Here is a 13995-nt window from a genome sequence, read left to right as displayed (position 1 = left end):
TATGATATACGATAATAATTGTATACGTAATCATCGTACATAATATATACTATAATGAAGGCAACATACACTCTTCAAAATGACATACAAAATTTTAATTAGGTGCATATCATTGACGCGGGCGTTAAATTTACCACGCTACGCTTCTGGCCTAGAAAGACAGGGGTACTCATGTTACTCTTCCATTCTCTGTCTTCCCGCTTGACGGCCAGAAAACTCCCTCCAATCCGGACATCTGCTGATCAGCTCCCTCATTTATTATGGTATTCTCGCTCAGCTTACGGGCCGCAAATTCTAAGAGTTTGTTATTTTTGGCTTGTGCCAACCATCACTATGCGCAATTGCAATAATTATAGATGACAACACTTCGGTTTAAATACACATTTATTAACACAATCTTCTCAAGTTCTCAATTCTAAGATTTACAATGATCTATAAACTAATGATGTTCACTCATCACAGTAACAAACTGCTTCTAAGTTATGGAGGATCTGAATTAGTTATTCTTTACCTTGATTCTGCGATTTCGGTAAAAAGTCTGATTTTTTAACGGTCCGATTAATTCTCTCTGAATCTAAATCTCTTCTCTGAATAACAAAATCGTTCGACTGCTCAATTTGTTCTGATCTAGTTTGAATCGGGGTTGAGAAAGGTGGAAAAAGTAGGAGGAGCTCAAAAGAGACGCGGTTTTTTGCGGGTATCGGATGATTGGATGAGGATGTTTATTCGTTTGGGGGTAAGGTTTCTGATTAGTGTATGAGATCTCGGCGGAGAATGAGCGCGAGACGGTTGGTTTAGAGAAGCAAGCAGTGAGGCGCTAATTATAGTTGCATCGTCGTTAATATAAGGGCGCTATCCCTGGTTCTGAGAATGAAGGCTTCTGTCTGTGAGCTATCAATCGGTTCTCTTCTGATGTTTTATGTGTTTAATCTACTTGATTATCTTTATGGAGTGCTGAGTTTGAAATCTATTGCAAGTGTTTATTGCTTAAGCTATTCCAGCTGAGATTGTAAATTATAGTTTTATGTGAAAGCAAATATTGAAAGACATAATGGTCAAATGTGAAAATATATGTAAAATGTTTGAGCTTGGCTGATGAAATAATGGTTAATCTAGCGTATGAGAACTATCGATTTAAGCGTCTGGCTATTGCATGTCATGACGGTAACTGTGTATGTTGTTATTGGCTAGGATCCATGCCAAGAGCGTGTAAGGCTCTTTTATGGTAATTGCACGTTGGTAAAGGTAGGACGCAAAAAGGGCGCCGCTGTGGTTACCGGCAAGGACGTAACAGTTCATTGTTATTGATAAATCAAATTTTCTTTTTTTTAATTTTGCGAATCAACAGCTGACCATCAAACATCTGGATTGCGTTATTCAACACTTATAAACGAGAAACAAGCGATTGCCCCACCCCAAATAGAATTTCGATGCAATTTTCAGTTAATGAGCAGCTGTGGTAAGTTGGATGCGCTGAGATTGGTCAAACTTTTGGAACTAGAGCCAGGTTACAGTATTTTTTTATTTTTATTTTCTGCGCTGGGGAAAGGGGGGGGGGGGAATTTTTGGTTTGAAGTTTGACAGGTAATAGGGAGATTATTATAGGCTGGAGAAGTGCATATAAACACCGAAGATCCACCAACAAATGATTCTGCACAAGCAGAACTGAATTCGATCACGAATTGCACTATAAACTTACAAACGATGGGAAAGCACTAACAATCACCCGCAAACGACCTCAAAATAATTGAAAAAAGAATCAACTCATTCGGTTGTTAATGAGGGGCTAAGTATATGGAGCTCAAAAATGGACGAGATAAATTTATCGTCAATATTGAGCATTTCAACAATTGACAAGAAAAATATAGTTTCATAAGTACATCAATATTATGTAAAAAGCCAGATAAATTCGTTAAACTATTTTTCGTCTCATTTCCAAAAAGTTGTATCACTGAAAGACAATGTTAACTTCTTATCAAAATTTAAAATAAATCGACAAGACTCGTATTCTTCACTCCAGTTAATTTGCAACGAACCTCATGATAGATTCATTTTCATTCTACATTTTCGTATTTGTTCAAGAACTTGCAGATTTTTCTCAATTAAACCTCAATTACCGCTACCAAATTTTGAGAAAAACTCATAAAATAGGTTTAGCCTTCGAGATATCTTCAACGTGCTTCAGGTCAAAAGTGTCATCAGAATTTTTCGGATATTTTCAAAACCTAAAACATTAAATCTTTTCAATTCATAATTTGAAAAGTGCTCAAAACAAAGCAAAAAAAATTCTTCATAGGAACATTCTTGAAACGATTGGAACTAAAAATGAAGTAGTGTAAAATTTTTCCAAAATATTTGTATGTCAAAGTTGGCTTCGTGAAAAAAACTTTGAAAAAGTAAAATGAACGTCTTAGAGATGCCACTTTCGCCTACAAAACATTTCATATATTCAGATAAATATAAACAATACGCGTTCATTTATTTGATTTACTTTCATTTTTTCATTGTATAATTTCGGCGTACAAATTTCTTGTACGGGATTTTCTCAACTTTTCAATTTTATAAACTGCTATTACCCCCAAACTCGGCCAGACCCGGCGAGCTGTTACGAAAAATGACCCAAGGCTATAGGCCTTTATACATCTGCGGTGAACGGATCTGAGTTAGAGTTACAGTCCAAACTGTACAAATTTTTTTCTGAATTTTTGTGAATTAAATCAAAATATTGCATTGTCATTAAGTTCTGAGCTACGTTTAAAACTTCAAGTCTCTGGGTCATCAAAAAGTTAGTTTAAAATCAATTGGATGAATTATTTTTTACTTTTTAGTACATTTTAGAAACGTCATAAGTTGACAGTTTTTATTTTATTCAAATAATTATTTGATCTAGTATATCTAACGATTCGTGCTTTTGTCATGTATTCTGTGATTTCTTATATATTCTATCAAATTTCCAATATTAATCATGTATTAAATTACAAGCTGCGTTTTTCCACAAGATTTTGTGATATGAACATTTCCAGTAGGGACAACTTTTATCGGAGCCAATTGCGTAACGGACAAATACTGCGAACGAAAACTTGTGCATATGCTAGCGCTGGCGGTGATCGCATGGCTTGGAAGGGGCCTTTTCAAGAGGCATTCTCGGTATAATGCTTTCACGAGTGTCAATGATACATATATATTGTGTTATATATACGTAAATTTTGTCAAAGGTATGTTGTGACGTATATACGTAAATTTTGCTATACATACATATTGCATTATACATGAATCGCAAGATAACACAGAATACTAATTTATTTATGTACTCGGATGAATTGACCTACTACAAACATGTGTGTACACATACACATACGCGTTATATTTATTCCAGTGCGTGAATAAATATAATACGAGTATGTTTATAGTAGAAATTCATTCGATATATGGATACATACATACATGTTACATGATTATGAACTGCCATGTATAACTATATACCTATTCATTCATTTACCACTGTTTTTCCTGGGTGCATTATAACGATTAAGTGTAACACAAGAGACACTTTCCAGAGCAAATAGCGGTATACTCTCGCTGTTGCTTATGCAGGCTTTTCCCTGCAGATACACTCTGAATAATAAGTAACCTCGTTCGTTCTTATACAGAAGTCCGGATATAACGGACTCCAGTCCGATCGGGAAATACGAAAGGCGGCGATTGGTCAATTCCTTCAAATATACCTAGGAACAGCAACGTATCGAATTTTGCCTGCATTGCTATAATATGCAGAAAGTTTCCATCGCGAACTTCGAGACAAACGGTGCAAATTACACACGCTACGCGTTGTGCAATAATGACAGTGCCGAGACGATCTCCACTTCACACCCCCCCTACAATCAGACGCAACATCTCTCATCTCCTCTAACGTGGCCGTTCCTAGGACAATACGGGGGATTCACGCTCGACAAGCAGAAGGATCCTCTAACATTTTTCGGCGTATGCTGCCCCATGATCAAAGCATTCCCACTTCTTTGTGCGATTCTCGGCCCAGCGGGACAACGTCTAGAACAAGGTTCCGCCATCAGTTCCGTATCTCCATCGATGCTGTGGGCCATGTAACAAACCACCCAGACGTGACTGCAGAGCTGATCGTTCCGTCGGTTCTCGCAGAAGGGCTGCAGTTTTCCCCCGTTGACACAAAAATCGACGTGACCGACTCGCCCCATTTCTCCATAATAACCGGCGTTCGTGTGTATAACTTCCACAAAGTCCGCGTCGCCACTGTCAAGCCTGTTGACCAATCCTGGTCTGACCAACGGCCGAGCTGGATCGAGCCCAATGATGCGACGGAGTCGGAAGAGCAGATAATTCGCCATTACCCCGCAAATATGTGCACCCAACGAATGTCCCACGCATGTCGTCTTCTCCATCGGAAGCCCCATGTTCCTCAGGGTTGTGAGGGTTCCAGCAAGGCACTTTGCGACAGGGCGAAGGTTCGCGACTGCTGCTGGGTAACAGGGTGCGGCACAGAGCGCCCCCCAGTCGACCATGAAGACGTTGTAGCTCCCGTTCCTTAGGTAAGCGTCTCTCAACACTGCGATTGGTAAGGTATCGTCTCCCCCAGCGTAACCGTGGATTACAAAAGCATTTTCAAGCCTTGGATCGTAAGGCTCGCGTCGAAGCCAGTCCGACTGATCAACCTCCAGTTTCCGCTTCGGGTGTCCGGGCGCGTATAGGAAGACGTGCACGTCAGGGTCCGGGCAAAGGTCTCGGTCGTTACCTCGTCTCCACGCACAGTCATCTTTGTTATATTCTGCCGCCTGACCGTTTTGAATTGCCTCCCGAATCGGTCCCCTGGCGGCTGAAGTTTCCTGGATCAGTTGAAGGATCGCAGCGTGAGAAATCGCCGCAAACAAAACTTTCGAGATGCGCATAATGGGACCGCGTGTGCTGAGGTACTGTTCGAGTCGAAGCCGTTTGGTAACTAAGTATGAGGACCGCAATTACATCGATTTAAAACCCAAGCCCGCAACGCCGTACCGTTTCACGGTACCGTTTGACCCCTTCCGCGACTTGGCAGCTGTTGAGTGTCACCCAGGCTTTTTCTCTCACGTATTACATGGGTATGGCTATTTACATATTATTGCAACCTTTCAAAGAAAGCGATGCCCGAAATTTCAAACATGCCTCAAGGTCAGATAATCAGGATATAGATACTTTACGTAATATGTTGCTTTTCCGTTTAATTTCACAAATTTTTTGACGCAACGAGCCAGTATGGGACTGATATTTAGATATTAGTAGAAGTTGCTCAAGAATGGCAGTTGGATTTAGTCAAATTCATTGAATAGCTAACATAACATGATTAAATACTACGTTGGCTCTACGCTGTGTTCACTACATGCTCAATCTGGTCACTTTCTACGAAAGAGAGGAACTGACATTGCGTAATGTATACGTTTCAAACCACGAGCCGAGCTAATATATAACTATATGTATATTATGTATAAGCGCAGACGCAGGCACACTATATACCTATATATAATACTCTACATATAATATTGTAATATATCGGTGCGTAATTTTGTATACACAAAAATTTCCTAAAACATAATCATTGGAGTGTTTTGATCATTATCGATTATGGTTTGGAAATAATTTAGCCTCTAAAATGGCGGTACAAGTATTTATACAAGTTATTTACTGTATGGATAATGGCCTGGAACTTTCTAGGCTATTATAAACGCTGAGTTTTGTGAAAATAGAATCCCTGTCGTGTGAAAGTAAAATACAGGGAAACAGTTTTTTTTTCGTTAGTCACCGTGAAAATATCGCTCAAGATAACGAGAAAAAAATTCTGTAAAAGTTCGAGCTCTTAATATTAATATTAGGAGGTGCCTATTTGCGATTTGCCATTTCCCGTTTAAATAACGCAGGAATTTTTTTTTTTTTAATTTGGAATTTCATTACTCAAGAACAGATTCGCGTATCGCAAAGAACAATACATATTTTTGTAGGAAATTGAACGATTTATAAAAAATGTCTCTTATGATATTCTTCGTGAATCAACTGATTCAAAAGTTATTCAAGGTTAAAAATTAGTTGTGGCAAATTTGATGATTTTTTGCATTTTTACTATGAAATAATGGTTGAAAAATGGAAAAATACGATATTTCGTAAAGTTCATGTTATCTTCTTTACTGAAACATCATTTGAAACATATATTTTTATCTACTTTTGAACCAGTAGATTTACGAAAAAATCGCAAGAGACTTTTTTTGTAGATCGTTCGATTTCCTACAAAAATATATATTGTTCTTTTCGATACGCCAATCCGTTGTTGAGTAATAACATTCCAAAATAAGAAACAAAAATTTTTCGTATTATTTAAACAGGAGATGGAAACCCGTAAATAGGCACCTTTTAATAATAATATTAAGGGGTCAAACTTTTATAGAATTTTAACGATATTTTCACGGTGACTAAAGAAAAAAAAATATTCAATTTTTTGGCCCACCCTAGTATACATATATATCAGATGCAAAATGAATTGAATTTCAGTAGGTAAATAAGGTCTCCAAGAAAAGGTAAGAAGGTCAACAGCAAGAAACATACATGACCGTTGAATCATGATACCACGTACTGGTGGAAACTGAAAAACGGTAGAAAGAAACTTATAAAAGAACAATAAGAAATGGATAGCAGAGAATGGAAGAAACTTTCGTGAAAGTCTATTGTAACTATTTTCTTCATCCAAAATAAATCAAGGTGAAATATATACTACAACTCCGTAACTACTCAGTGCAATTATGCTTGCCACAACCGGGAATTAAATATCCTAGGCATAAACGAGAGTGTCCTGCATAACCACAAGTTAATTATATAAAGCTTTAACCAAAGAAATAACAAAATATTATACGTACATATAATAGTTTTGATATGCTAGTGACTTAGGACTAGGACAAAACCATACAGTTTAAGTTTTGAAATTTATTTGCTCAAGCTTAGTGTCACATTGTCGATACCCACTGCCACTAAATATTAGAAACATTTTGCATCACTTACTTCGTATTATGATTCTATACATCACTTACCGACTCTTGAATATTCACAACCTATATAATATGATTTTGCATTCCATTTTAAGTCCTTGTGATATTTCACTTCGATCCTTAGGATGCATTGCATGCATACGGCTTTTATTATCTCTCACCTGCTTTTGGGTAATTCTTACTTTTACTTATTTTAACCAAAAGGCTTTTACCGAACAACGAGTGGTGTCCTTTGAGTATCGTAGGACAACTGCCAAAATATTTCACGATGGCTCCTACGATTCCAGATACTTTTCTCATGCGCTTCGTGCGTAAATGTTTAGCGTCAAATAATTAACAGTTTGATAAGATAAATTTACAAGAAGAAGATGAGGGTGTGGGGTATTCAAATCGAAGTAAGGTTATGTGTGTAATCAGTATTCAGTAAAAGAACTCATATGACCAAGCCATATCGCGCACTACTGAGTCATTATTAGGAAAAAAAATTTTAAGTTAAATTTTTTTTTCTTTTATTACTATATGATATTTTGATATGATCCATTTTTTTTTAATTTTTCCCATGTTGATCAACAAATTGAATAATTTATAACCGACAATCATAAAAACATAGAATTCGAAATTCCCAGAACATAGAGATTTGAATTTCATAAACAGTTATTATTTAAAAAAAATTTGAAATAATCAAAGTAATGTGTAGAAATTATAAAAAAAACAAATTTCTTTGTTCGAAAAATTCTATTTGGAGTTTATTTGTTTGACCTGATTGTATTTCCGTTAAGTCATGTCTCTATAGAAAAATATTTACACAATCGAAATAGGGTCCTGGGGGAAAGGTCCACAATAAGGTGATGCAAAAAAAAAAAAAACTATTTTATCTAGCGCAAACAGGCTTCAAAGTTTCATTCAGATATAAAAATAAGTCTGCTAAAATTTGAGCTCTTCATATTAATACTAAGAGGTTCCGCATCGCACTTTTTGATTTTCCATAAGAACAACACGGTAAGATTTGTTTTTGATTCTTCTGATTTTCGTAACTCGCTAACCAGAGGTCATACAGGATATATGTTTTGTATATTCTTGCCGAAAATTGAACGCTCTACAAAAAACGTCTGTTATGATTTTTCGCTAAACCGATTGGTTCAAAAGTTATTCAAGGTTAAAGTTCAACTTACCATCAATGTGGGCGATTTTTGGGTTCAAAAAATGTGCCCGAAATTTCACGTGAAACATAAATTTAACCTTGAAGAGTTGTCCACCAATAACTTTTTTTTCAATAGCAAAAGAAAATAGAACAGTTTATTAAAATTTTCAGTAAAAGGTATCTTTGAATTGGGTTTTTTGTTTATTAAAAAAATCTTATCAATTATAATATCATGATACATTTTCATTCGATTCCATTCGTATTATGAATACATATTTAACTTTTATGCCTGAGATATTGGTATTTCCTGACTTAATTGACATACCACAATAATTTCACCTTCAAGAGTTATTGTGAACGGAACAGTTTAATAAAATTTTTAATAGGATTTAGGTATCGAGTGGGAGGTTTTTGTCTGTCAAATTTAGAGGCAAAATATTTTTTTACTTCTTATATTGATTTTCGCAGAATAAATTTGTTTATTTTCTTTATATTTACAACTTAATGCCTAATAATATTTTTGAAAAATGTAAAGGATATTTAATATATGGGAAGAATATGTCAGCATTTTATCGTATCGCTCATTTCCTCGGTAACGGGAGTATAAGTTAAGCTTGTAATGCGTTTTCGATGCTTGCGAACAACTTGTAATAAATACTGCAGCTGTTGTTCATCTTTTGTGAGAAAATTGTTATAATTCATGAAATACCAATATCTGAGGCATAAAAGTTAAATATGTATTCAAAATAAAAATGGAATCGAATAAAAATGTATCATGATATTATAATTGATGAGATTTTTTTAATAAACGAAAACCCCAATTCAAAGATTCCTTCGACTGAAAATTTTAATAAACCGTTCTATTTTATTTTGTTATTGAAAAAAAAAAATTATTGGTCAACAACTCTTAAAGGTTAAACTTATTTTTCGCACGAAATTTCGGGCACATTTTTTTAATAAAACTAGTGTTCCGCTATAACACCCAAAAATCGGCCAAATTGATGGTAAGTTGAACTGTGACCTTGAATAACTTTTGAATCAATCGGTTAAGCGAAAAAACATAATTGATGTTTTTTATTGAGCGTTCAGTTCTTTGCTAGAATATACGAACATAATTAGTGTACGGCCTTTGGTTAGCGAGTAACAAAAATCAGAAGAAGAAAAAACAAATTTTACCATGTTATTCTTATGGAAAACCGAAAAGTGCGATGTGGAGCATCTTATGTATTAATATGAAGAGCTCAAACTTTAATACACTTATTCTTATATCTAAATGAAACTTTTAAGCCTGTTTGCGCGAAACCATATTTTTTTTTGTATCACACTGGTCCACAACCTTGTGATGTTTACTCTTACACAGAAGATAAAAATTTAATTAGAAAAAATACAAAATTGTTTGCAATTGATTGAAGCAAGGATAGTATTAAAATTCAATCAATCGTTCATCATCAGCTCACTTCTCCAATTTTTTCCAAAATGATCAAGTATACGTTAAAACTATCTGAACATCGACAAATATTTATTAATGTAAATGAAGTCTGTTTTCCCGAAGAAATCCTAAAGACACTTTGCTCTTGTTAAAAATCCATTTGTTGTGCATGTCGTCGACACAATTGGTGTTTTTCTTGTTTTTATGATAACTATCATCCAGGTTCTTGTATTGCAAAAAGTGAATGATTAAATCAATAATTTCTAATGCTATAAGGATTATATCGTATATGTTCATTAAATGTAATAATGTATTTTTTTTTTTTTTAAAAACAAATAGTAATAACTTTGTATTTCATATGTGTTCTATTAAAAGGTCTTTGTCTTTTTTAAATTTTGTTCATTAAAAAGTAATCAATAATTGAATTTTTCCTTCAATAACTTAAAAAAGTGCGGTAAAAAAATTGATCATAATAAAATACCATATAGTAATGAGAGAAAAAAATTATTTTTCTCAATAATAACTAATTGTAAGTAGTGCGTGTTATGAATTGGTCATATGAGTTCTTGTACTGGGTACTGATTACACAGACAACCATACTGTGATTTAAATAACACACACCTTTGCAGTCTCCTTGTTAGTGAAATATATTCGAATATGTAGAAACTGCCGCGCATGTGCAGCAATGGAACCTTCACCCCTCAAGGGATCTATGTTCTTGGCAAACGACATCTCATTGTTATAATAAGTTAGTGTAAACAACCTTACTCGTATTCCAATGGGTACGACAAAGATGGAAATTCATAGCGCATCCTTTGCAGGAGTCGAAGTGGGCGTAACTATCTTACTACCCTAAGTCTGGTAGGCATGGTTAAAAGGGTGAATAAGAAGGTCCAAAATACTATTTACATATATGAATCTTCCTCGTTGGTTCAGATTCCATACTAATAGGAAAAATCCATTAGGAAGTTAGTTAGAAAATGAAAGTAAATTTGTGACAGGTACCTAATGGTGACACTTCCCATCAGAGTAAAGTAGCTAAAAAAAAATTATCTACAACGAGAGTCAAATAAGCGCTTATTACATGGTAACAACGAGGTTCGTATATGACGAAGTTCCGAAGCACAGTGTCTACATCGTTCTCACTCTGCTAGAAGCGCCTTGACCGATAAGTCGTAATAGACGGGTAAAAAAGTAGGCGAATTTCGAGAATTTTTATCTAAAAAACTGCTGAATCGATTCCATCCGTTTCTTATACACTCGTGGCGTTGATAGAGTGGCCAGCGTGAAACATGTAACATGACACGGTTTGCGATGCCTAGGATTTCGGACAGGCGGTTGAAAAAAATCTGAAAAAAAAAATTTCAACGGAATCTTAAAATATAATATATTGAGCCGTTTGCTGCATAGGGTTTTTTTTTTAATTAACGAAACGGTGAATGTTTTGACTTTAGAGTTCGTTTTCAGGCCTAAATTGAACACCTTTTTGTACTATAAAAAAATTATTAATTGAATTTAAAAAAAAAAAAACCATACGCAGCGAACGAGACAAAATTTACTAAAACATTGTATCTAAATTTGATAAAATGTGGTCGTGTCAGTTTCGAGCGAGTTAATCGAGTTTAAAGTTCGAAGAACCGGCGGCAATTTCGACAATTCTTCGAATATCATCATGCAATTGACACACATATTCTTTATACTTCGAACTTTCGGAAACGCGAATAAAAAGAAAATCGATTCTTATAATATTTTACTTGGGTGTGCCCCCATAAAGGATCTCCTCCTGCCGTTGCGAACTGTACTCGTACTGTGTCGCAGTTCGTAGTGCCTTCAATTTCTCGAGTGAAGTAAAATATTTGTACTAATTGTAAGATTTTAATTGTGATAAATTAGCATTATCTTGAAAATCCTGTAAATTTGGAACTTACGAGTCACTAAAACAGCATTCCCCTCTTTTTTATTAAATTTAAATGCAAACTTTGTGGCAAACTTTCAGCTCGAACGGCGTATTTCAACGTAAAATGAATAAGTGTTTATCTCGTTACCTTGTTTCTAATACCGAGTGCAAAAATTTTTTTTGCCGTGTATAATAAAATATGATTGTTTTCTCCAGTTCTCTATATTTACATATCATTATTCCATTGAATGGAATCGCCTCTTTCTAATGATTCGTAATCTCAAAGAGAAAACTGTATTTCATTGCTTGCAAGACCCAGTCCCGCAGTTATATTGTTGCATGATCTTTAGTCGCTCATGAAAAAGGTATAAATGAAGCATTTCGTGCGGTTTTGAAGGCTTAAAAAGTTGTCCACTCTCAAAAAATTTTCGATAATTTCAAATTATCTGATTGTATGAAAAAGAGTACTTCGAATTTTTTCAAAATTTTTGGATCACAATTTTTTGAGTTTTTCAAAATTTCAAAATTTTCCAAGTACCGTTATATCTTGAAAGCAAACGATTAAACAAAAAAATGTTTTAGACAAAAGAGTTGCAGCTGCAGTTTTACAAAAACTTGGTGAAAAATTTTTTGTTGTAATATTTGGAGTTGAAAAAATGACCATTTTCATCAAAAATATATGAAATTAACTTCTTTCTGTCGGTATATCAGTTTTGATTCATCTAAAAAGAATCCAGAAAATACTCTCAAGTGTGTACAATAGACACGTATTTTTTTAGAAGGCTCGATTAGTTGTTCCAAAACTATGCTTTGTTTTATTATTATGATTTTTTCCCTAAATAATCAATTATTACGGAAAATCATAATCATGGTTTGGAATAACTAATCGAGCCATCTAAAAAAAATACGTGTCTATTGTACACACTACAGTATTTTCTGGAATTTTTTCAGACACATCGAAACTGACATACCGATCGAAAATAATTATGTCCGTATATTTTTGACAAAAATGGTCACTTCCTCAACTCGAAACATTACAAAAAAAATAAAAATTTCACAAGTGTATGTAAAACTGCAAATTTTTTTCTCAAAAATTTTTCTGTTCAATCGCATGCTTTCAAGATTAAAAGGTACTTAGAAAATTTTGATATTTTCACAAACTCGAAAAAAAGCGATGCAAAAATTTTGCAAACATGTACACCACGCTTTTTCATATAATTAAATAACTTAACGAAATTTCGATTTTTTCTAGAGTGGACAACTTTTTGACCGTTCGAAACCGCATGGAAAGCCTCGAATACATACTGAACCCACGGACCAGCCAGCGTGATACCAATCCGTGGGCAGCATTTCATCTGGATTTGCCGCCACAAAAATTGCCCTTTTGTTCGTCTAGATTAGTTATTATTATTTGTTTACGAATTAAGTATCGGCACTTCCTCGCTCTCGCTGCTGACACCTTCTCGGGCGCTACTCCGTATTGTCGCCGCGCTCCGCCCATCTCCAGCTTGTATTACTAAGAGAATACACATCCACGAATGAAAATGAAAATAAATCTCCGAATAAATCAGAAAATTGAAATACTCCCAATCATCGCTGTACGTAGTACTGGGGACCTTAGATGATTTGTATTTCGTGAGTGTTCAAATCCTCTGAAAATCCCTAGAGGAGGTTTTCTGGGAGAGCATACACTAACGCCGCATCATATGCAACCCCATCTTACATGGAGTAGCTCTGTCAAGAGTATTTTACTCGAGAGTATTTTAACTATATCCAACACACATATATACCCATTGATGTTTCTTTCTGTATTATAAAACTAGAATACTAATAATCAAGTATTGTTTACTCATATTTTAATACCTGGAATCACCTATAACAGAAATATTGTTCGCTCGTTTAAACTAGATTATCTTTATACTTATATGATGATATTCAAATATTAATACCTTCAAAAACTGTTACCCGTAGTATTATTATTATTTTGTGATTATCATGATATCTAAGTATTTATCGGAATATTGTCAAGCTTATTTCCATATAAATAGACAACCTAAGCATAGTTTAAATTGATAAAAACAAAATCGATTCTATGTAATATTATAAGCTTGCTGCAGGTGAATCTAGTTCAAGTCAAGCTGTACTACCGTCAAGCAACGCTGTGTTGTGAAGGCCAAATTCCTAGAAATTGTACGCAGCAATAGCAACGTTGCGAAGCCTTGACAAATATATTTTCTATCTTAGATGAAAAAGCTAATTGTCCAATATTACACTACCTTTAATATCAAATCTTAAATATTAATAATAAATCTTGAAGGCGAAACAGCCCCGTAAAATATTACCATAGACAATTGTACTCAACACACCCTGAACACATGTTGAGTCTTGCACACCTGTACCGTCTTTCGTAAAATTATCCAAGCAATACAATTATTATATTATCCAATTGTTCAACCATAAAATTATCTAATTATGAGAATCTCCTGACTAC

The 13995-nt window shown here is 34.7% G+C and overlaps 1 protein-coding gene across 1 annotated transcript; it reads right to left on the bottom strand.

Annotated features, from left to right (window-relative positions):
* Positions 1 to 3814: 3814 nt before the first annotated feature.
* LOC124406279 (phospholipase A1 member A-like) lies at positions 3815 to 4959 on the bottom strand. The gene has a single exon (XM_046881634.1). It carries the CDS (start codon positions 4917 to 4919, stop codon positions 3882 to 3884), a length of 1038 nt encoding a protein of 345 aa, XP_046737590.1. The 5' UTR covers positions 4920 to 4959; the 3' UTR covers positions 3815 to 3881.
* Positions 4960 to 13995: the final 9036 nt, after the last annotated feature.

The sequence above is a fragment of the Diprion similis genome, chromosome 5 (assembly GCF_021155765.1).
Source record: "Diprion similis isolate iyDipSimi1 chromosome 5, iyDipSimi1.1, whole genome shotgun sequence".
Taxonomy (NCBI): domain Eukaryota; kingdom Metazoa; phylum Arthropoda; class Insecta; order Hymenoptera; family Diprionidae; genus Diprion; species Diprion similis.
This window is presented reverse-complemented; position numbering and strand designations above follow the sequence as displayed.